Source organism: Abramis brama (assembly GCF_963993115.1).
Source record: "Abramis brama genome assembly, chromosome: 18".
Lineage (NCBI taxonomy): Eukaryota > Metazoa > Chordata > Actinopteri > Cypriniformes > Leuciscidae > Abramis > Abramis brama.
Window position 1 is genome coordinate 33,798,348 of NC_139980.1, and position 25,189 is coordinate 33,823,536.

Genomic DNA, 25,189 nt, shown 5'->3' on the forward strand with positions numbered 1-25,189 from the left:
ACTTACAACTCGGTATAAATGAACCCATTTAGTTCCCTTGAGATTTTATCCGATCCTCTATGGACTTACAGAATTAAGGAGCTGCATCATGCATAAGGGGTCAAAATACAGCACTATGCCATTATGACACTACTGTGTGGACTGATCTTTACTGACAGAATGATCAATTTCAATCAGTTGAAGTCGTTAAAACTCACACATCTCACTCTTGAAGACAGTGATCGAGTCTAGAGAGTGGAAACACTTACTTCCTGAAGTCTGGACAGAATGAAGACGAAAAAGGCTGTGTTTTCTATCTCAGCTGGTGTAACGTTAGAGGTAAGACCTGGCTGTGAATCCATGCTTTTAAAGCGTTTTAACTAATTTACCAGGGTAACCGAGCGCTCAGAGACGGAGGTTGAAGCCGATGAACACAGTATAAATGGCGGACCGTTGGTTCATATCGGGAAGCCGGTGTTTTCTGGTGTAAATCCACTCTGACACGCTTGTCTTTGAAAGCTAATAGACGTTTAACTTGAATAATAATATATACAGGCGGATAATAAGAACAAACAACTAGTATGCTTTGAAATCGTGGCCTGAGGGAGATCAGTGTTGATCTCTTTCAACACGTCAACATTTCAAAACGCTGAGCTGAGAGTCTCTCACGAAGAGCAGTGTTTCCACTCTGTACGCGAGCGGTCACGTGACGCTGACGGCGGCCTCTGATTGGTCACACTGGTTGAGGGACCGTCTTTAGCACTGATGCTAGCGGTTTTGAAAGAATAACAACTTGACGCTTCAGTGTTATAGCTTCAATATGTGCTATAAAAGATATAAATGTTTAATTGACACGATTTGGAATTTAATCTAGTTATGGTTTCACACATATTGGTCTTGTATGGAGTTTTATTAACAAGTTTAGCTTGGAGCCCTATTGGATTTCTTTCATCTATACCTATTAGTAGTTGTACTCTATTGACAACATCAGTAAAAGTGACTCCCTCATTACAAAATCATGATATTAATTACATGGCAGATCTAATAAATATGTGTACTTAGAACAGACATTATGAATATATTTCAGCAACACATAAAAGTCAGTGGCAGAATTATTTTAGTGAGGTTCATTCAAATACTAGGTCTAATAACATCATGAAGCAAATTTATATTTTGCATTTTTTTAGGAGTTTTTGTATTTATTGGGGTAATAAGAACTGTTGATTTTAATGGCACTAAATATAGGTTTCACTTCCTTCTTTCTTAAAAAACAAAACAAAAAACAACAATACATTCTTGAGGTCTCATGTGATTTGCCATTTACTGTAGACTGAGTTATGTGAACAGAAGTTCAGGCCAAACAACAACATGAACAAACCCAACACAACAAATGACTCCAAAAACCATTACAGACACGTTTCTCAAATTGCTCAGAACCGAGGAAATAACAGAAAACAATCCTGTTATTAATGTCACACCAGCTACTCATGCACCATGTGTTCAGTGTGTCTGGGGTTAACAAGTCTTATAATTCACACATTACTACAAACGCTAAAGGTATGAAATTTTCTTTAAAGTCAGTTAAAATCTCTCTGAAAGGGATTTTGGCAATGCGGAATAAAGAAAGTTCCTTTTGTCAGTTCAAACCACTCTCTTTTTTAACTGCATTGACTGTAGAAATTTACACTAATGTCTAATAATGCAACACATTTTCAATAAGTCTTTTGCATTGATGTACTTGTGCAAAGTATAAAGCTTTAAAGTCTTAAAATATTGTCTTACTCACCATTTCTCCGTACACCCCAAGATATTCTTTGATGAGAAGCAGCAAACTCCAAAGTTCATCTGAAGTCGAGGAGCTGGAGGAATCACTGCTTGATTCAGTGTCATGGAAATCAGAGACACCTGGAGACTCCAGTGAACCTGGACACGGGAAATAACAGTTATAACAGGGCTTGATATTAACACCCGCTAAATGCGCTGGATTTCAGCAGTGGCGTGTAACGCAGTCACTCCTACTAGCCACTTCGGCGGCTTAAATTTTATATATAATATATATTTTTCAATTGTAGTCTTTTAATAAAAAGCATCTGAAATATAAACTAAGTGGAATGCAGTGTTGTAAAAAAATACTGAAAACTAATCAATACTGAAATATCTGAAATGCTTTCAATACTAATTTTTCGCAGAATAGATACACGATAAAAGCTGCGCTTTCTCTCTCTCTCTTCTCTCCGACAGCGAGTGACAAACAAACCCGCCTCTCTTCACTCACTCGTTTCATTTGCTCTGGATGAATATTGTTGGTTTTACAGGGCTTGAATTTCGGCGTGAATTGCGCATCATTTTACTCATTCCCGCAGATTTTGAGCTCAAACCCAACGTGCGTGCAGATAAAGCATCCTCTCAGTACTAAATTGAGTTCTTTTTTGCAGCTTATTCCGCTTATACAGTCAAATACACACAAAATAATGTCGAAATGCCGCTCTTGGTGAGTATTCATGTAAACAGTCAGTTATGTTTTAAGTGAACGTAAACAGTTGAGAAAGAAAACGCATGTGTAACAGTATAATGGATCAGTGCATCAGGTCTTAAAGTGACAGCATATATTATATAATATATGCTGTATATATAATATACCAGCTGCCAAATTATGAAATCATATTACAAATATCTATATGGCAGTTTTTCCCCATGGTATCAATGTCAAAATTTTGGCTAGTGAAAATGCTGAGTGGCTAGTAACTTTGGAAAACCATTAGTCACAGTGGCTGGTGAGCAAAAAAGTTAATGTCAAGCCCTGGTAATAACATGCAACAATAATTATTGAAATTAAAATTAAAATAAAATAAAAATTCACAAACCTGAAGATGGATCCATTTCAAAGTGAAAGCCGATGTCCACTGGTTTCTCCAAAATAGCATGAGGCCCCTTCTGAATCTCCTCAGCGTCCTCAAACCCTATTTGTGCATCTTTATTTCTGTTGAAATGGCCTCCGTCCTCTTCAAGACCCGCGTCTTTACTGTGGGATAAATCTTCATTCGTTTTTAATTCAGAATTCTGAATCAATTCAGATTCGTTGTGCTCCTCGTGCACTTCAGGACTTTCAGGTGGTGCGATCATTTCGATGTTACTGTCCAAACCCTTCACCTCCTCAGAGTCAATTTTCTCATCTGGGAAAAAAAGTGCATACAGATCTCTATTAAATCATTACCATGTAAAGCCTGACATATGAAATAGTCCGATTTATTTTATTTTTTTAAATGTAACCGTTTATTGAAGACTAAATATAATATATATTTGCAGGTGTGTTTTTTGTTGAGTATCATTTTTGATACATCAGGTGTTTATGGCTCATATAGTACGATACAGTGAGCATTTGGAGGGGAAACTTTTATTCAAATACGCAATTTGGTGCAGATTGTGATATTTATATGACCAAAACTTGAGATGAAATTCTGATTCTAGTAATGTAAATCAGCGAGATCTTTATAACAGTATATAATGCTTATTAAAATTATATAAATATCAGTCGTCACTCTGTATCTGCCAATAATATGTCTCAGTAAGATGATATTTAAATGCATTTTCAGCTCTGTAGTCTTAAAAAATATATAATGCAGTACAATGATGATTGAGAAATGAACAAATAAACCTTTCACCAAAAGCCTGATGATCATATTTGATACTCACTGATTTTTCTAATAAATGATGTCTGGATAATCAAGTAAACCAAAGTTTCTTCAGTACAGTATGTGTTCATCTTGAAATATTACTAACAATATAAGTTAATCCTACGTTTACTTGATAAAAATCTGATTTTACTGCAAAATGCAATTTCACAGACTTTTACTTGCTAAAAAAAGTCTAAACTATCAATCAGACGAATGAGGAGATTGTGTGCGACAGGTTTATCAGTAAAGTTTTGATCATTTAGAGGCCTTAAAAATGCATGTATCAAATATGATGCAGTAGGCTTTATAAGGTTAAAATAATTTTAACAGCATCTGATCTAAGCAAAACCCAGAAATGACTCACTGAAACAAGCAAATGCGTGTAATTAATGGATCACAAAGTCAAGCATTGCTGTTAGTACTGCTAAATCTAGGGTTAGAGATTCAAACAAACACCTAATTAAAGGGATGGTTCGGAGTAAAATCAACCTAGGGTCCTTTGCACCATGACCTCGAGCCAAACACCCCCCCAGAAGCCTTTTTTTCCCCTTGGTCGAACATTATTAAAGTTAGAGCTTATTTAGAGATCTGGGTGAATACTCGATTCTGATTGGCTGCAGGGTGTCCATTAAAAAGTGATAGAGGACACATAGTAAAGGAGTTCTGGTGAAACTGACTGTTTACCGTTCGAAATGACTAAATAAATGCGCTGGCTACATCAGCTGTGAGTAACCATAGCAACAGGCAGTCAAAGTATCTATACGGACTATAAATCGAGCGGACTATAAATATCTCCGGTTGCTAAATAAACCGTCAGGCGTAACCAGGGAAACCAAGTTATTGTTTGTAAAAACTTTAGATTTCGATTGTAAAACTAACTAAAATATAAACTAATGTTTTAAAAATGTGTTATTTGGCAAGTGACCATGGTATAAGCGGGTTAATGCCCTTCGAGGTGTCCATTGTCAGGTATTAATGGACTCCGCTGCGCGTCGGACGGTTCACGCCTCGCCGTCGTCCATTAATACCTGACAATGGACACCTCGAAGGGCATTAACCCTTACATATCAGCCGGATGGCTTAGTGCAGGCGCTAATGGATCCAATTATGTATCTCGTAAATTACTCCACTAATAATGCCCAGAATGGCACCAAACTTCTACAGTAGTACAAATAGGTTCTGTACTCATAAAACGAGGCATTGGAAAGTTTGTAAGTACATCAGGAGTTTATTTAAATAACACTTGCCTGATGGCTAATGCTACCGCTAACCCGGACGACGACGTCACTTCAGTGAGTTAAGAAAAGCACGTAAAAGTCCTGGCAGAAAGCGATGTATAAGGATGTAGTGTAACGACGCACAGCTCCAGGAATGCACTAATATTTTGTTGGTAGTACCAGTTTATAACAATTATTAGTTAACACTAAGTTGCCAACACTTCGGAAAAAATAAATTTCTATGCAGTGTTAAATTCACTAGCTTTTCCCTTACACTTGTGAGTTTTGCAAAGGACTTTATAGGCTTTTCCCAAATCACTGAAGTGACGTCGACGTCCGGGTTAGCGGTAGCATTAGCCATCAGGCAAGTGTTATTTAAATAAACTCCTGATGTACTTACAAACTTTCCAATGCCTCATTTTATGAGTACAGAACCTATTTGTACTACTGTAGAAGTTTGGTGCCATTCTGGGCATTATTAGTGAGGTAATTTACGAGATACATCCTTGGATCCATTAGCGCCTGCACTAAGCCATTCGGCTGATATCTCTAGATAAGCTCTAACTTTAATAATGTTCGACCAAGGGAAAAAAGGCTTCTGGGGGGTGTTTAGCTCGAGGTCATGGTGCAAAGGACCCTAGGTTGATTTTACCCCGAACCATCCCTTTAATGGATCGCAAAGGCAAGCACTGCTGCTAAATCTAGGGTTAGAGATTCAAACAAACACCGAATTAATGTTCCTCACCCATTTCAGATGCAGGTTGTTCTTCCTCGAGCAGTGGGGCGCTATCACTGGCCGCTGAATATTTCTGTCGCAAAGAGAAAATGATCTCCTGAAAAGCGTCTAGGATGGCAGCCTCGAGATCATACATTTCTGGCTCCTTCTGCTCTCCATGTTCCTGAGCTTTCCGCTCCCTTTCATTAAACATGTCTTCAGTCGCATCAAGAACGGAGTTCTCCGAGGACTCCATGATCTGGTCCAGCGTTCGCTCGATTTCCTCAGTGTCCGTCTTCAGCTCTCTCGCAGACTTCATCTCCAGATCTAGGTCAGAAAACATGGCTTCGATTTTAAACAGGTTCTTCAGGCCGAAATACTTCTGCATGCGCTCCGTCTCCTCGTCCTTCAAGTGATCTCGTAAAATTGTGAGTCTTAGTACGTTTTCGCTGTATTCGGGCTCTTCGGGAGGAAGACGAACCTCTTCGTTTTCTTCTTGTTCGGTGGTGTTTTCGCTTGGTTGGGAAACAACCAAATCATCGCTTTCAGGGTGAGGATTTTCTTTAGGTTCATTAATGTTTTCCGTGTGCGAAAGAAGAGCGTTCTCATCCTCCAGAAGCTCTTCGCTGTCTTCGTTCTCGTCTTCTTCGTCTTCAAGACTTTGTGCTTCAGATTCCAGTGTGTTTTTCAGTAGATTCACAAGTTCGTTCTTCAACTTATCAATTTGTTCATCCGTTTCGTCAAGTAGAGGTGCAGTTTCTTGGCTTTCTGAAACCAATTCCCTACTTTTGGTTGCATTTACTTCGTGAATGGATTCATTCGCTTTTTCGATCTTGTTTGTAAGTGCGTTCTGAGGATCGTCGTCTGCAGTGTTTTTGTGTGCGTTTTCATTCATGTTCATGCTGGCCTTCTGAAGAAGGTTTTCCTTTTGGTTTGTGTCTGACTTCTTTGGATGGTGTTCCTCAGTGTTTTCACTTACATGCATCTTGTCTACATTTAATGGAGGTTCAGATGGGACGACTTCACGTGCATCTGAAGCAGTTTTAGCGTCTGGTGGCAGATGAGAAATTTCTGGGATTTTGACGTCAAAATCCCTTTGTGCATGCATGACCTCAAGACCAGCTTGTTCTCCGACCTCAGCAACTGAAAGCGAATCTTTGGTGAGTTCTTGAAGGGATTCGGTCACTTCATGCTCATCCTCAAGTGTTTTCTCTGGTGTTCTGTAGTGGTTATCTTTCTCGTGTAGCTCTGTTTTGGCAGGTTCTTCACGTACTGCATCTAAACCTGCTGTTTGTGTTTCAAGTAGAGGTTGTGAGGGCTCCTGAGGCTCAACATCAGAGTCACTTTGGTCATGCAAAAGCTCAGAATAATCAGCATCTGATGGTTCTGTTTCGACATCTTCTAAAATGACATCGGCATCTCGGCTTATTGAAATATCTTCGAGCTCTTCTTTTACTGCATCTTTAGTTTCCAGTGTTGGGATTGATGAGACATTTTCCATCTTTGGCTGAAAGATATCAGAGTCCTCCTCAGTAGATTTTAAATGTAATGTCTCGGTTTCAGGAGCTTTTACAGATTTTGAATCGACTGACTCTGATTCAAGAGGCAATGTTGATTCTGAATTGACTGACTCTGATTCAATAGGCAATGTTGATTCTGAATCGACTGACTCTGATTCAATAGGCAATGTTGATTCTGAATCGACTGACTCTGATTCAATAGGCAATGTTGATTCTGAATCGACTGAATCTGATTCACGAAGTGATGTTGATTCTGAATCGACTGACTCTGATTCAATAGGCAATGTTGATTCTGAATCGACTGACTCTGATTCAATAGGCAATGTTGATTCTGAATCGACTGACTCTGATTCAATAGGCAATGTTGATTCTGAATCGACTGACTCTGATTCACGAAGTGATGTTGATTCTGAATCGACTGACTCTGATTCAATAGGCAATGTTGATTCTGAATCGACTGACTCTGATTCACGAAGTGATGTTGATTCTGAATCGACTGACTCTGATTCAATAGGCAATGTTGATTCTGAATCAACTGACTTTGATTCAAGAATTGATGTTGATTCTGAATCGACTAACTCTGATTCAAGAAGCGATGTTGATTCTGAATCATCTGACTCTGATTCAAGAGGCGATGTTGATTCTGAATCGACTGACTCAAGAGGCTCCACTGATTCGGTCTCTGTTACAGAAGACATTTGAGATGAATCTTCATTCTGAGCTGGTTCTGTTGATTCCTCTGTTGATTCCTCATTTTCTATCAACAAAGTGCTTCCCAACAGCGCATCTATATCATAGTTTTCAAATTTATCAAGGCCAGTCTCAAAGCAAACAAAATCGGTTTCCTGAAAGAGAAAGAAAGCTTCACGTTAACCAAACGTCACGTCAAACAGGACCAGGCATCAGGCAATATTAATATTAATATACATACCTCTGTAGGAACCTCCAATTCTTTTTCAGTATATATATGATTTATATTAAGATAGTCCTTTGGAAAATAACCAAAGTGGTTTCCAATCTATGCAGAAAGAGTAAGAAATAGATATCAGTATAAGCACCTTTTAGAACAGTGTTTACAGAAAACATACAATCATAAACACAAACTTAAAATGAAACCAAGCCAATAAGAAAATAAAATGCACAAGAGACAAATCTACAAGAATTAGAAAATATGCACAAAACCTGTCAGATAAAGTTTGCATCAATGCTCAATATTTTTATATACATTTCATTTGTCCATTTATCTATTTTTGAAAAATATTTCCAGCAACCCTTTGCAATAAAGTTTGCATTAGTTAACTACATTAATTAACATGAACAATACTTCTATCTACAGCATTTATTAATCTTAGTTAATGATAATTTCAAAATTGTATCTGTTAACATTAATCAATGCACAGTGAACTAACAAGAACAAACAATTAACAATGGTATTTTTATAATATTAAAGATTAATAAATGCTGTAAAACACATGGTTAATTCATGTTAGTTATTGCATAATGTAACTACTGAGACCTTATTGCAAACCACATTTCCTCATTCCATAGAAATGCATTAAAAACAGTTAAAGAGGAAATATAATTAAACAAACTGTAACACAAAGCACAGAGAAACACTTGGTAAAATAGTCTATTTTAATAAGAAATGTATCATATATTCAAATTTTCATGGAGCATATATGGTAATGCATTGTGGTTTGGAACATTTTAAAACAAGAATCAAAACATTTACGATTACAATAAACAGTCATTTGCTTTGTTTTATTGATGTTAGTATTTGCTTAACACATTTCTCTGCTATTGAAGTTTAATGCATGATCTGTTGCCCCAATAAATAAGTAAATGTAGAGTGTTTGCGATGTCAAATTAATGCTAATCAAATATTCCGCATGGCAAATACGTTCATCATCAGCAACATCCATAAGCATCAATCAATCAGTTATTGACAGGTTACTTACACTGCCAGCCCACATGTCCGACCTCTGCCCTGAGAGTTTATAATATACATATATCGTCTCTCCTTTCTTGAAAGAGAGAAACCGACAGTCCGGCCCTGTGAAATCCTTAGCGGCCTTCCCTCTGACGAGAAGCACTGAAGACACACAAAACATATTTCATATATACGGATACTGTAAGCTTTTTAAATCTAGCATTTACTTTAAGGCAAGAAAAACAGTGTGAAAGTTGAATGAAAAATGTCCCCCTAGATTAGCTCTTGCAATGTGCATTTTAACTTAAAATTTAATGTAATGTGGCATACATAACACTGATGAATAATTTTACATTAAGTATTTTTCAGGGATTTTTCACCTACAATGTAGGCTAGCAAATCTTAAGGGTTCTAAAATTTTCTAATACTTTTCTAATTTTCCTTACGCAAAATATAATTTCAATCTCTTGCCATTTATTTTGAAGTGAAACACACGACCCGTGAGATTTTGTTGAGATTCACCCGATAAGCCTGCATTATGTGTTGAATATTTTGCAGCAGTGTAATGAAACAGCACTGCATGCATTATCTACATGATGATCTTTTTATTTGTTTGTTAATGGTGTATGGACCACACCAGGATCAACAGTGCATCTAATAGGTTGCCAGTATGGGATATTAGGGAATATGGGTGAACCTCTCTTGGATTTCAGGAGGAACGTTGGACTGTTTGGCCGAATCATGGAAAGTAAAATTTGATCAAGAAATAATAATCAAAATTTACAAATATATGCTTAAAGTAAACATTTGAACATCTCAGTAACATTAGCATTACGTATTATTATCATCCCATAAATCTCCGGTCGACCACTAATGGATGGTGCACATTTTTTGTTTAGTATTTTTACTAAATTAAATGTAAAAATCTGTCTACAAAAATGACAGAATGTGTTCGTTTCAAATCAGCAAATCGTATACATATTCTTAAACTTTCATACACACATACGCATGCATATATATATATATATATATATATATATATATATATATAATATTGTTATTATTATTATTATCAACGACTCCACTTTATAACTATCGAGAGTCATTGAGGAAACAACATACAGGGCAAACACAGTTCAACCCAATTAATTTCAAACGTGAAAAACCGAATCATGTTGTTTGTAAATAACGACGGTGTGTTTTACATGAAAACAGCCAGCGATATGAATCCAGGCCTTATTTTTAGCATTAATAACTGTTGCATCACGTGAACACATCATATTAAGAGCATAAAACACAGACTCCGGCTCTCATCGAGCATTCATCCCATGCGCAGGTTTTTTTAATGTTGTTACTGTTAGCTCGACTGGCTAAACTGAGCTCGGTATCAGCAGACTGGATCTTCAAGGACGCCACTCGTTATATAGACCCTCTATGCACCATAAAACCCGTATTTTTTTGCTGTTACAGAATGTTACAAAGTTACATGCGGCCTTTATGACGTCAGCAGCGCTGAAGTTTTATGGTCAGCATCCTGATAATACTAAGTTACAGTGTGGTACTGATACTCACTGCTACATTCTTCATCCGCGCATCGCTTCAGGTCGGAGAAGCGCCGGTCCGCGTTGCTTGTGTGAAAACAAGCGCAAAGAACAAGCGTAAAAACATAATAAAAATGTGTGTTTCGTGCAGCCATGCTGGCAGCTGTTGATCTGCCGACACGTCAGCAGATCCGAGACGAGCTTGAGCTGCTTGAGTTCAGCGAGGAGGAGAAAAGACTGGAGTCATGTTTCACACACACAGCGCTTAAAGAGATAGCAGCACCAAAACAACAGAGACCCTGGGCGCTGGTCACGTGTGTCTTCATGCAGAGGAGTCTTTACTGTGGAGGTTCTGCTGGTCTCATGCGCAATAAAAGCTTTCTTTATAATGTTTATTTTGCCTTTTACTATATTTATTATTATTTATTATTACTACTACTATTTTATTTAGTATTATTTATCGTATATATTTCCTAATAAACAATGTGTGAAACAATGATTTCTTTGATGACAGCTTCTTTAATAGCTCAAAAATACAGACAGATAGATAGATAGATAGATAGATAGATAGATAGATAGATAGATAGATAGATAGATAGATAGATAGATAGATAGACAGATAGATAGATAGATAGATAGATAGATAGATAGATAGATAGATAGATAGATAGATAGATATTATTTTTAGTATATATTATTTGGTATTTCATAATAAATAATGTGTGGGGAAAGAGACATCACAACTAAGTGATATCGGATAGATAGATAGATAGATAGATAGATAGATAGATAGATAGATAGATGGATGGATGGATGGATGGATGGATGGATGGATGGATGGATGGATGGACGGACGGACGGACGGACGAGATAGATAGATAGATAGATAGATAGATAGATAGATAGATAGATAGATAGATAGATAGAGACTTTCCATCCTCCTTCAGAACCAGAGATAGATAATTAGGCCTAGATTTTTATTAAACTTAGTAAGACAGTTTATTAAAACCTGGATTAGATCAGTCAAATATTTTATAATTTTCAGATAAATTCAGATAATAAAGATATTAAGCCAGGGTTAAGTGTAGTATGAAAAGTATACAGATAATAAATACAGATAAAAAAAATATATATAATGGGTTTGTCACTTTCCTTACTGCGCGCCCCTGTTCTGCACGCGCATCTCCAGCACGCGCATAGTTATTTCTTCTTCCACAGAAATCCGCGCACTCGTGGAATTTAAAAATTAACCGTCATTTCGTTTTGCTGACTGACTTACATTAGTTTCTCGACTTATTTATAGAATAATTGCTTATAATTAATATACGAGAGTAAATGGTAATTTCAGAGAGACTTGACACGTCTAAATAATTGAAGAGAACATGAAGTTAACCGATAAGTTTTTGTTTACTGACCAAAAGAGAAGCACTAATTCAGTGGTAAGAAACAAATATAATGTTATGCTATAGTTAGTCACATAATTGTTATTCATTTTTTAATGTTGTAGGCTCGTTTTTAATGTTAATTATATATTTAAATTCCCGTATTGTCTTTAATACGTTACTCCATAGGACGGTTAAGTACTGATTATTGACGTTCATTCATCCGTTTTCAATGTCTCTTATAACTTACCATATGGGATGCGGGAGAATATGTAAAAAATAAAATAAAATAAAAACTTCTGCAAACATGAAAAAACTATTCTATTTCCTTGACGAAAAGTTTCCTGGCTCACCAAAAACAAACGTTGCAACGTTCTGGGAACCCAAAACTAACGCTAGATCCTCAATACTACAAGGCACAAATAATATTCTCCAATTAAGACAGAAGGACTAATCTTTATTTTACTTGGCAAAACTGTTTTTACATAATTTAGAATGCGCAACTTATCTAATAATCGATTAACCAGCCTGCGCGTTCTCTGTGTTATTGTCCGCCCGTGCGGAAGGTGGCGCTGTCAGCCGGTCACGCGCACCGCTTGGTTTGATGAGGAACTGTTTTTGTTCACACGTCCATGTGTTAGGTTGAAAATGTATAATTGATTTTATTGACGCAGTCTGCATAATTTTCCCAAGAGGAAAGCAAGTCTCCGTAAAGCAGTGAGCCATGGATGATATAGAGGCTGATTTTCTAGAGGATGAAAGAACACATTGGGAACTGCTTAAATCGCCCGTTAACCTCCAAGAGTGGACGGACGACAAAGGTAATGTTCCGATGATATCATATATTAACTTGATGTTAATGTTGTAAAGTGTTAGATAAAATTGGATATCAAAACGAAGTCAATTATCACTGCAGAGTGCAACACCAGAGAGAGAATGACTCAAACACAGAAGTGCAGTTCACTCAAAGTCAGCTTTATTGTGCCATAGTTTATATAGCAAGTCTAGGGTGTTGCTGAAACCAACAAATAGAAGAGCAAGTCAATATAGAAAAGAAAGGAGAGTCAATAGAGAGAGACAAACAACTCCATTCATAATTATACCATATGCCTTGTTGTTGTTCCTAATGGATAATAACTAGCATGCCTTATGAGTGTGTAACTAAACATGGTGTACAAGAAATGATTAGATAGACAGAAAAGGAGATGCAAACATATTTATCCTAATATAAAGTCATTTCAATACTACTTTTATTTTCATGTTTAGGAATTCCCACAGAGATCTACTTTCTCAAGTCGAACAGAAAGTGTCTGAAGCGGATCAGAGATGCGATGCTGCTTCATAACTGGCAGGAGGCTGCGGTTTATTACAACTCTTACATTCAGGCACTGGAGGCCAGGAATTGCATTAAAGTGCATCCAACGGCTTCTGAGGTACAACAGCCCTTTAAACTCTGTCAAGTCGACTTGTAAGCTTTTTTTTAACGAATTATGAAATCAGTATTAAAATGTTTGATTCACTTTTCTTGCATGGAAGAAACATAGCATATGCATTAACGTTATCTCTATTGTTACACTGTTCATTGCATCCATAGCCTGTCACTTTAAGATGCTTCTAAGCAACAGATTTAATCAATTCATTAAATCACCGTCAGCTTATAATGCAACAAAGATTATAAAAGTAAACAGATTTAAATAGACCAACCAATCTCTGTGTATAAATAAAGTAATGATGCTGCAATCTTTCTAAAGTCATTTTTACCTCCTTGTCATTTGGCTCCAAATCTCATGTGAAAATTGTCATTTTGACCCTCTCTACAAAATAGTGAATTACTCAGTAAATATACATTAATGAAATTTTATATTTTGGGTTTTTTCACTATTTATGTTTGTCTTCCTTAAGAATTTTTTTTTTTTTTTTTAAATAGAAAATTTGAGCCAGGGAAGTTTTCGAAATTTGGACGATTTGACATTGAATATCCATCCATATTATGTGCTTTCAAAGTCAAGACAAGTGGGTTGTTACCAGGTCTTATTCAATATTATTTATTAAATGCATTGTATAAGGATTAACATTGTTTTGCAAGTATTTTGGATGCGTACTTGCTTTTTCAGGCCATGCTTTTTTCTTATCATAAAACCATGAAATCATCTTTGGCCTGACTTATTTGTATTTTCCTGTTGGATCCTCCTATTTTGTTTTTGTTGCTCTCGCGTGTGTGTTTGCTACTGTACGGATGATGTGTTTCTCTGTTGACTGCATAATTCTGTCCATCAGATCACATGGAGAATAGGCACAGAAATTCTGCGTCATCTCCCTAACGCCACCGCTGAAGATTTCAACGCTGTAAATGAACAGTTGAAAAACAATGGAGTCAAAAACTTCTCGACGGTATGCAAACTTTTTTACAACAAAGAAACTTACTTAAGCTGGACTGTGACGCTATTTTCTTCTGGAAACAAACTTTGTTGCATTATTTTCCTGTTATCTCTGTAAAGCTGCTTTGAAACAATCTGTGTTGTAAAAAGCGCTATATAAATAAAGGTGACTTGACATTAAGAAGCCCAAACCTCCCCTTTACAACATTTACACTGCATTCAAGGCATGCATTTTAATCATTATGTCATGTGAATGTTGTAGATCTGTTTGGAGCATTGCTTTCATCTCCTGCTGAACGGGCAGATGGAAGAAGCCAAGCGGCAGCTGTCCATCGGAGAGAGCTGGAGATATGGCAACTTCTCGATTGCTCAGGGTGACACCAAAAAACTGATCCGTGCGTACAGCGGTTTCCTAGATTACTTGAACTGGTGTAAGAAGAAGTCTTCTACAGCTGGAACCGGTAGGAAGATATTTGAGTTATGCTGAACAATTTACTGACAATGTAAAATGGGTCTTTCTAGCATCTATATTAAAGGATGGAATACAGTTTCCCGCACAACGACGTAACTCGTCGCCTAACTACCATAGTACGATGCATGGTTGAAGAAATCAACTAGATAGTCACGATTGTTTCCCGAAATCGTATCGGCGCAAATTGGTCGTTCAACCACGTTGGTTAAAAGTGCTCTAAGCGATGTCACGTGTTTTTTCGGCCCAAATTTTTTTCACATCCAGCAAACATCTCCTCACTATCCGCTAGCTGCCTGTCCCCTGAACACACTGTAGAAAAACGCGGTCTCTGTAGACAGCCCAGGCTCCACAAACGGCAACAAAAACAAACTGGCCCAGCCTGGACCACGCAACATAACAAACAGTGTTCCAGCCAATAACCGACAAGAATGATTTGGGGGTGGGGGTGGGGGTGGGGGGTTAGTGCGCGTGCACATGAAGGGGGGTGTGGGGGGTGGAGGAGAGAGAAGCATGAAGAGGGAAGTTAGCTAAAGGAGAGATGTCCTAGACAACGACTAACGTTAGAATTATATTCTCTTGAGTTTTGATATGGCCTACACACGACCAAAGAGACGACGTGCCGATGAAAAAATAGCAAAGAAGAGGGAAAGGGAGAAGGAACGCGCAAAGTCCCGAATTTACATCGGAAAAGCCTCCGACTCGTTCGTGACTGTTTCAGGAAGCACGGAAGGGAGGGGTTGGGGACGGGATGAGGAGGAGGGGGAGGGTCGAGCTAGCCTCTGTTTGTTTGACAATACTTCCAATGTCAACAAGAAGTGACTTCACCCAGCATCGCTTAGAGCACCTTTAATGATGTCACACAGGAGTGGAGTAATAACTTCTTTTAATGAATCTGTTTGAGATCGAATTAACTCTCAATGTTTTAAAGGTCCTGTTCTTCGTGATCCCATGTTTCAAACTTTAGTTAGTGTGTAATGTTGCTGTTAGAGCATAAATAATATCTGTAAAATTATAAAGCTCAAAGTTCAATGCCAAGCGAGATATTTTATTTAACAGAAGTCGCCTACATCGAACGGCCTGTTTGGACTACATCCCTCTACTTCCTTCTTTAATGACGTCACTAGAACAGTTTTTTTGACTAACCTCCGCCCACAGGAATACCCTAACCCTAACCCTAACCCTAACCTTTCTCAACTCTACCGAAATTCGTTTATGTACTTGCGCACTTCTTATAACTTACTGTGTTTACTCAGCTCTTACGGTGATTTTCTGAAGTAAAACTGACGCTTCATCTTTTGTGTGATGTACAATAAACTTTATTAAACTCATCAGTATATGTTTGATCATCATTCAGACAGCAGACTTGTAGGCTATTATTAATAAATAATGGATACATACAAGCAGATGACAAATACGTTATAATAACCGTAATTAAACTACTAAACTATACCTGTTCCATCTCTATACAGCACTCTGACTCTGTAGGCATTATTGTCCGACTCGAAATGAACACCGTTACTGAGAGTTTCTGATATCATCATCATTCCGTGGAGATGAAATTGTCCTGAGAGGCTGAGCGCGAGCTCATGAAGCTCCGCCCCCTGGGTCGTCCAGCAGCAGCTTATTTGCATTTAAAGGGCACACACTAAAACGGCGCGTTCTTCTGTGCCCCAAAAAATGACAATTTAAACATGCTGTAAAAAATGATCTGTTGGGTATTTTGAGCTGAAACTTCACATACACACTCTGGGGACATCAGACACTTATTTTACATCTTGTGAAAAGGGGCATAATACGGGACCTTTAATATAAATTACAGACATGGCATCTGAGGACTATTTCTCATTTTTCTCAGTTATTTTGCTTTATTTCCAGATCCAATCATAGCCTCGTTCTTACGTACATGCGCACTCTTCAAAAACGGTGCTTTAAATCTCTTGAAAAACGTTTCATTTCTATGTATTATTAATAAAAGACACAGGTTGTACTGAATGTCAGCTTGCTTATTTTGCTCAAGATAAGGATTTGAGTCCACGTCATGCAAACAGGAAACTCTGCTTCTAACCACAGGTCGTCGCTGTCGTTCCAAACACACAACTTTGCTTAGGGGTGTGCCATATCACACATTCCACGATAACATCGGTATACATTTTTACATGATTAAAAAAATGTGTCATATCGCAATATCAATGATATAGATTACTGCTAAAGGTGGAAACACAACAAACTTGTTTCACCACTTGAAGCAAAAACACACCATTGAGTACAACCAGGCTATGAAGGTACGCGAGGAGGAGATGCTAGCACAGGGCTCGAATTTCGGCGCGATATTGTGAGTAATGCGCATAATTTTAATAATTCCCGCAGGTCTCCCACTTATAATGCGGGACATTCCCCCGTAAACATTGATTCACTTTAGCATGTAGATTGTATGAGTAAATTAATTCACACAGATTATAAAATCAAATCAATCATTTTAAAACTTTATCCGAGACGCAATTTCATAAACCGCGCAAATGTTGCGTCTTCACTCTTAAAATTAAAATCTCTTTTCTTAAAATGCTGATTTGCTGCTCAAGAAACGTTTCTGATTATTATTATTATTGTTTAAAATGGTTGTGCTGCTTCATATTTTTGTGGAAACTTTTTTATTTTTCAGGATCTTTTGATGAATAGAAAGTTCAAAAGAACAGCATTACAACAAATGTCTGTACTGTCACTTTTAATCAGTTTAATGCATTCTTGTGCATGTTTCTGGTATCAGATGAGGCGAGCCGTAACCATGAGATGCACAGCTACTTCAGATATGCTTCTGTGACCCTGAAGGACATCATCAGTCAGCCTGGAGTCTGGGACCCTTTTGTGTTGAGTTACATTAATGTGAGACACTATCTTACCTTGTGCAATTTGACGATTTTCTGTTTAAAGGGTTTGTTTAGACCAAAATGACAATTCTGTCGCCATTTACTCAAACTTGTAATGTTCAAAACTCTGTGGAACACACAAACAGATTTGTTTTAAGAATCTTCACACAGCTTTGCACAATCAAACATGCTCCAAAAAAGGTAAAAATGCATTATAAAATAATTAATACCAAGTCTTCTGAGGTCAAATGAGGTATTTGTGTGCGCAACAGACTGAAATAAGTCGTATTTTAATTTATTTTTCATGCACAAATGAGATTTTGTGAGTGCTTAACGGCTTACATTTCAGTCTATTGGTTACACACAGCTATTATATTATTTAGAAGATTTAGAATATAATGCACAAGTCTATATGTATCATCCGCTGCAGATGCTGGAGTTTTACAACGATGAGGACGGCGCTCTGCAGATTCTGGAGAATTACGCTTACAACAAGGAATTCCCAATCAATCCCAATGCTCATGTGTACCTGTACCAGTTCCTCAAGAGACACAATGCCCCAGATGACAGACTCATCGGTTCATTAAGGGTATGAAATGGTTCTGCCAATCAGAATGTACATAAAGTTTCTGATTAAAATGATTAATTTATTCTGGTTTCTGTTGCTCAGGTTCTGCGTTCTTTTGTCCCGAGTCATGAGCTGATGCTGGACCTCTGCTCTCTCCTGCTGGGCACCAGTACGTATGAAAACTAGACATTTCTGATTGTTTTTTAGCATGTTGCTGTGTGGTTATAAAGATGTTCTGGGTTGCTCAGGATCATCCTCCACTGTAAGTCTGTTGGGTTTATTTGTTAGATTCATCATCCACCAGTAACTGAAATGTATAAAGTAAACAGCTTTGATTTAAATCAGTTTCTGCTTCTTCTTTTTTTCAGGTCTCATGAGCGATCTAGAAGAAGCTCTCACCGTTTCAATGGACCTTCTGGAGTTTTCCAGTTGGAAAAATGACATGAGGGCTTGGTCCTGTCTTCTGAACGTTATAAAGTTACTCAAACGGAAGTAAGTTGCTGTTTATGTACTTCTAAAAAATAAGTTATTTCGGGTCAAAATTGCATTGTTGAAAGAAAAAAACACAGAAGTCGCATTGGTGTTCAAGTAATAAAAAAATGACATTCAGAAAAATGTGTAATACTGAAACACTTACAAACATTATAAACATGTATTTTTGTTCCTTTACATTCAGTGGTATTCAGAACAAAACAGGAATGAAAAATATAAGTATAAAACAAACCTAAATCATAGTGGCATTCATTATAAACAACCCTTATAAGCCTAAAAAAAAATGGGGCCTATTTTTTTTTTCCGTTTGACTTCTGAGGCAGCTTAACAGTTTAATGATCTACAGCAAATTAGAAAGAGCTTTAGTGATAACTAAGCAGTGTTGGGGAAAGTTACTTTTTAAAGGAGTAACGCAATATTGTAATGCATTACTTTTCAAAGTAACTAATTGTGTTATTTAGTTACGTTTAGAGAAAAGTAATGCATTGCATCACTTTTGCGTTACTTTTTCTCACCTGGGCTGGGCTTGTTTTTTTTATAACAAAAAAGTTATATTTTTGGACAAATGTAAAAGCCCTTTCAGACCAAAATTTAAATAAGGCTGAAGGAAATGCAAATTGACGCATGTACAGTAGAGCTCAAACTAACCTTTCTGTTCTGGATAGGATGCAGTAGAAAAAAAGTTTAACACTTCACCAATAAAATCTTAAGTCATTTTTGCTTATATGGTTTAACTGAATCATCAAAGATCAGCAGCAAGTACATTGGTCAATAAAGTGGTGTTAAATAAAACAAATATTTGTATGCATTTAATCTATTTCATTATTGGAGGTTTGCGTATCATTCTGATTTTGCATTTCACTGATTTTATTCATTGAGGAATACTGAATCTTTTTTGTGGAAGTGAGATGAGTAAATGCATGCTCACATTTAGTCTAGAACGACAACAACCATCATGTTTACGCACAACGCCTCTGCACTTACTCAGAATTTTTCTCAACATGGGGACAGGAGAGCTGTCAGTCAGTAAATATGAAAAAGTAACTTGCGTTACTTATTTGAAAAAGTAACTCAGATATTTTGCTGTAAATTGAAAAAGTAATGCGTTACTTGAAAAAAGTAATCTGATTACGTAGCTCAAGTTACTTGTAATGAGTTCACCCAGCATGGTCTGTAACTAAGCGAATATTTAATTACTACAATAGTAATTTCTCACTGGAAATGACATCAAAAGTGGAAAATATTGGTCAAAACGTACATTTACACACAAACTGACCACCAACCGCCACTTTCAGGCACCATCTTAATTGTTTTAGCTGAACTGTCACCGAATGGAAAGCACAGATTTGTGGGATATCAAAGGCAGTGAAGGATTCATCTGTGCTGCCTTCAGAAATTGATAAGATGAAGGGATCTCAGGAGACAGGAGGTGAAGCCTCCGAAGGCAGCATTTATCAGTTTTCAGGTGCAGCCATTGAGTCAATCATTCGATTCGTTCAAATGGCTGATTCATTCATAATTTAAAGGGATAGTTCACTTTGAAATTAAATTTTGGTATGTTTTAGCTTACCTCAAGGGCATCCAAGATGTAGGTGTCTTTTTTTCCGCAGTAGTTTCAATTTTGATATTTTTAGGTCAAACCGTTCTTGTCTGTCAGTCATTTAATGCAGGTCTATGGTCACTGTCTCAAAGAGCATGCACAGAGTCCAAATTAAAATAATTCCCCGTCGTCCAAATTAAACAATTCCCCATCGTAAGTACACATTGATGGCCTGAGACACGAAACGAGCGGTTTGTGTGAGAAAACGAACAGTATTTATATCGTTTTTACCTCTTATACACAGCCACGTCCAAGTGATCTGATCTGACGTGTACGCAGACTGGTGCATAGATACACTAGATGTCGCCTTGTCTACGGCAGTTCATTGGAACGAATGTCTTTAAGGCGACATCTAGTGTATATATCTATGCACCAGTCTGTGTACACGTCAGATCAGATCACTTGGACGTGGCTGTGTATAAGAGGTAAAAACGATATAAATACTGTTCGTTTTCTCACACAAACCGCTCGTTTCGTGTCTTAGGCCATCAATGTGTACTTACGATGGGGAATTGTTTAATTTGGACGACGGGGAATTATTTTAATTTGGACTCTGTGCATGCTCTTTGAGACAGTGACCATAGACCTGCATTAAATGACTGACAGACAAGAACGGTTTGACCTAAAAATATCAAAATTGAAACTACTGCGGAAAAAAAGACACCTACATCTTGGATGCCCTTGAGGTAAGCTAAAACATACCAAAATGTAATTTCAAAGTGAACTATCCCTTTAAGTAAATGATTCTCTTTATGAATGAGTCATTGAATCATTGGTTCACCCGATTGATTCGCTCAACTTGGATTTATTCCGACATTAAACATATAAAAACGTCGGTGTATGAATGAGTGAGTGAATGGGTGAATGTGAGGCAATGTAAAGCGCTTTGGTGGCCATAGGTCTGTGAAAGCGCTATATAAAATGCAGTCCATTTAAAATGCAGTCCATTAAACGCCGCTGTATGTTGCTGAGACACACAACAGTTTTGTTCTGGCTTTAGGTAATATTTTTGTCAAAATTGAGAAAAAACAGACAATATTGTGTCCAAAATATAACACAATATTTATTTATTGAACTGTTGTATAAAATCTAGATAACATTGGCACCAAAAACGGCACTCGTGAGATTTTGCATTCGATACTCGTGTGATATTGTTTAACTATATCATATGATAGAAATATAAGACCAGAAAACTCATAGAGGGACATTTTTGCTCTAATATCTTAAATTTTAGCGTCATTCTAACTGTAATCTATAGGCTTCATCACGCAGTGAGTTTTTGCTCTGCTTCATGTTCGTCAATCAACTGTATGAAATGTAAGGTTAACTACGTTGGGGCGGCCAGGGTGCGTTAAATGTTAATTTTAACGTATTATTTTTTTCCTGTAACTAATTATATGAACATGTTTAATTGACAGCCCTAATTTATTTATTTATTTATATATATATATATATATATATATATATATATATATATATATATATATATATATATATATAATCACACTACTAACTAACTCAACCAGGCCCCGCCCCTTTATTCTGGGTGTGAATTATTTAAATGAGGAATATTGTGATGTGTTCGTTCCCAGAAGAAACTCAAGACTACAATGGAGGTGTTTCAGGGAGTTCAGAAACACTGACACTCATATAGAGAAGATCTTTGTGCTCAAACTGCAACATATTGAAAGATGAACATGTGAAAAAGCATCATCCTCTCTAATGTTTCTTCTGATGTTGATTTGTACTCATTTAGAAAGCGCAAGAAGATTGTATTGAAGGAATGGGAGGCCAGGCGATCGCTGTGGTTCTCCTTTCACTTCAGAATCCATTTCGCCAGGATAGACATGGTGGAGAACGCCAATCTTCTGCTGATCAAGGATAATGTTTTAAAGGTTCTAAGTGAACACTGTAAGTACATGATTAACATGAGTGTCCTCAGTTGAACCAGAACAGAAACCTTTGGGTCTCAGTTTATGTGTGGAGTCTGTAGTGTGTGTTCAGACCATTCCTGACACATTTAATAAGTTCCTGAACATTTTGTTTTCTGTTCACAGTTTTAGAATACAGAAGATACGTTGCAAGCTTAAAGATAATAGCTGAAAGTAAAACAAAGGCATGCCCATTCAGGAGGAGCAAGCATTTGACGAAGAAAAGGAGGGAGGAGTTGGAGAAGAAAAAGATTGAGAGGGAGAATGAGGAAAGGATGGAGAAGATGGAGAAGGAGAAAGAGAAAAGGATGGAGAAGATGGAGAAAGAAGTGAAAAGGTTGGAGAAGAAAAAGATGGAGAAGGAGAAGAAAAGGTTGGAGAAGATAAAAAAGATGAAGGAGAAGAAAAGGTTGGAGAAGATAAAAAAGATGAAGGAGAAGAAAAGGTTGGAGAAGAAGGAAAAAATGGAGAAGAAAAAGATGGAGAAGAAGAAAAAAAAGATGGCGAAGGAAAAGTTGGAGACGGAAGAGGAAGATGTAGAAAAAAAGATGAAAAAGAAGACTAAGAAGTCTAAATACATTTTATAATAAGCATGTAAAATTCTAGATTTGTTCCAGACAATGTTTCAGTTGTCCATGTATGACTCAAGACTCCTCCTTTATATACTGTGAATTTGCTCATGTTGAGCTTCACGTTGAATTACAGTTTTTCTCATTCACTTTGGTACATTTCTCGAGTCATCCTTAATATTTGCAAATGAAAGACTGTGTATTTTCAGTTAACTTAAGTCAGATGCATTTGCATTGTTACTGTGCCTCAGATGTAATCATCAACTCTGTGTCTGTAAAGGTGTGAACCAAATGGCCCATTCAGATGTATGGCCCATAGAGACTGAATGGTGTGAATGACAAAGAAACAGCATTGCTCAGAGTAGATTGCAGGGTAGATCGATCTCCTGTGGGAAGCCCTAAAAGTTCTCTATTGTTTGTAGCCCATTTGTCTTCATGTAGACTCACAGACAGAACTTTGGGTTAAGATTGTTAAAGGGCGGCGTGCTAACATCGCTGCTGAAGGACTGCTACACTACAAACCTTCAATAAATTCTTCTCCCCACAAGAACTCTGTTGGAGAAATCTAATACATTGGCGAACATTTGCACACAATGGATACCGGCAAAAGCCAGTAACTCAAAATCTTAAGTTCATCTTTCAAATTTAAGTATTTATGTCAATTAACTTCTCAGTTCCATCAAAATGACAAGTCCTTGTGTCATTATTCACAAACAAGATAGTCAAAATGTTCATTCATTTTGTCAATATAAAGGTGTACTCTGTCAGTATTACCTGATGTAAACTATGGCTGCAGTTACTGTATTGAAGATGCTCAAGCCTGCACTTCTTCTGTATGGCATATATACATTTTAAACAAAAAAAAGTTACATTAGAATGTCTCACATTATCCCAAATGACCACATCATCTCGAAACTGAGATCCTTGTAGAGGGTCTGTAAGAAGGTGAGGAAATGCTGTTTTATGGCCCTATAAGGGGAATATGAGTTCTCACACCATGCTCTGCACACATCGTGATATTCCCGAATTAGTGCTGTCAGTCGATTAAAAATATATATTTTTCTGTGATTAATCACAATTAAAAAGTTTTTATAAATCTTTTATATTTTATAATGTAATAATTTCCCAGTTAATCTCCAAATTAACCAAAGATGATTAGAAAGACCGCTGTTCGCCAGCAGCAGCAGCTCTTCTTTGTTTTCAAGTAGCAGAGAATTCACACGGAACCATTGCAACTCTGCCGTCATTATGTTAAGCCTGCCTACCGCCTCTATACACGATGTGATTGGCCTGACTAGAGTTTGGTTATTCCAGCTCGCAAGCCAAAGGAGAGTTGCTAGACGACCCTGGCTGCGTCTAGATTTCTAGGCTAGCTTATCCAAGTTAGCAAGTGGAAAAGGCCTGGTACTGGTCGGCCAACAATTGGAATATAAGTTGCGCTTGTTTGGATTGTTTAGAGCATACAAAGGAGGACAATGAAGGTGCTATTACGGTGAAGAAACGACAGGTGAGACCAACTTCAAAAAGGCTTTGGAGGATGCTTTTCAAAGACAAATGAGTTCAAGGAAAGCCAAGTTAAGTTATCTCACCAAGAAAAAGAATGAGATGTGTACTTTAATGGATGATGATGACAGTGTGGAGATAATTAAGAGCAAGCTGGTACCAGAGTTCAAACAGTTTCTTGGAGAGTTTTGTGACATAAATGCTTCTGTTAAAGAGTTGCTAATTCAACTAGAGTCTGAGGAAGAAGTTAATAAGGATCAGCTGGATTGGTTTGAACCTAAGGTAGAGGCTTTCAATAAGTGTACAAATTAAGTGGATTGACAATGCTCTGCAACGTAAGGAGGAGTCAACGCTGTCCAACGCTGAGCGTCAAAGAAGGCCAACACAGCACTTGTGTCTGTATTGTGGGGGAGAAGGTCACATCCTTGGCAAGCCGCTGGGCCGTGGTCATGTCCGACACTTCTCCACACAGTCACGCTACGTGTCGGCTGCCTGCATGAGGAGAAGATCTCGTTCTTGTTGCTGGAAGGATCCACCGCTGACATCATCCTGGGACGCCCCTGGATGACCCAGCACAAACCCACCATCAATTGGAACTCTGGAGAGATTCTACAATGGAGTGATTCTGTGATCAAACCGTCTACATGTCGGACCTGTCGACATCTCTCGAAATCTTCATCCAGTCTCCAGTTGAACTCCATCCCCGTCGAAAGCCCAGAGACCGAGAGTAAAACTGAAATCCCTCCAGAGTACCGGATGTTCCAGGATGTATTCAGCAAGCGCTTAGCGACCCGTCTACCTACCTTCATCCGGAATTACAATCTCTTCAGCTCACCTCTCACTTCTCTCCTCAG

The 25,189-nt window shown here is 37.5% G+C and overlaps 2 protein-coding genes across 2 annotated transcripts in view; one reads left to right on the plus strand and one right to left on the minus strand.

Moving 5' to 3' along the window:
• Nucleotides 1-10,888, minus strand: part of mia3 (MIA SH3 domain ER export factor 3) — a 29,933-nt gene extending 19,045 nt beyond the window's left edge. Inside the window, exons 1-6 of the mRNA XM_084090862.1 lie at nt 10,608-10,888; nt 9,064-9,197; nt 8,037-8,123; nt 5,616-7,950; nt 2,844-3,152; nt 1,766-1,902 (exon numbers count right to left, since the gene is read on the minus strand). Coding sequence (XP_083946988.1) covers nt 1,766-1,902; nt 2,844-3,152; nt 5,616-7,950; nt 8,037-8,123; nt 9,064-9,197; nt 10,608-10,731 — 3,126 coding nt within the window. The 5' untranslated portion in view covers nt 10,732-10,888. The remainder of the gene's footprint in view (nt 1-1,765; nt 1,903-2,843; nt 3,153-5,615; nt 7,951-8,036; nt 8,124-9,063; nt 9,198-10,607) is intronic.
• LOC311068422 (TATA box-binding protein-associated factor RNA polymerase I subunit A-like) lies at nt 1-23,900 on the plus strand. The gene is made up of 11 exons (XM_084090863.1): nt 1-318; nt 12,652-12,779; nt 13,225-13,391; nt 14,236-14,349; nt 14,599-14,797; nt 17,573-17,688; nt 18,103-18,261; nt 18,343-18,409; nt 18,609-18,732; nt 22,089-22,243; nt 22,390-23,900. The coding sequence occupies exons 2-11, from the start codon at nt 12,683-12,685 to the stop codon at nt 22,848-22,850; spliced, it is 1,659 nt and encodes a 552-aa protein (XP_083946989.1). The 5' UTR covers nt 1-318; nt 12,652-12,682; the 3' UTR covers nt 22,851-23,900.
• Nucleotides 23,901-25,189: the final 1,289 nt, after the last annotated feature.

Excerpts from the sequence above, each read along its gene's own strand:
- LOC311068422 (XM_084090863.1), top strand. The coding sequence starts at position 12,683 with ATGGATGATATAGAGGCTGATTTTCTAGAGGATGAAAGAACACATTGG. Across the intron at positions 14,798-17,572 it reads GTCTTCTACAGCTGGAACCG|ATGAGGCGAGCCGTAACCAT; the intron begins GTAGGAAGATAT and ends TTCTGGTATCAG. Across the intron at positions 17,689-18,102 it reads TTGTGTTGAGTTACATTAAT|ATGCTGGAGTTTTACAACGA; the intron begins GTGAGACACTAT and ends CATCCGCTGCAG.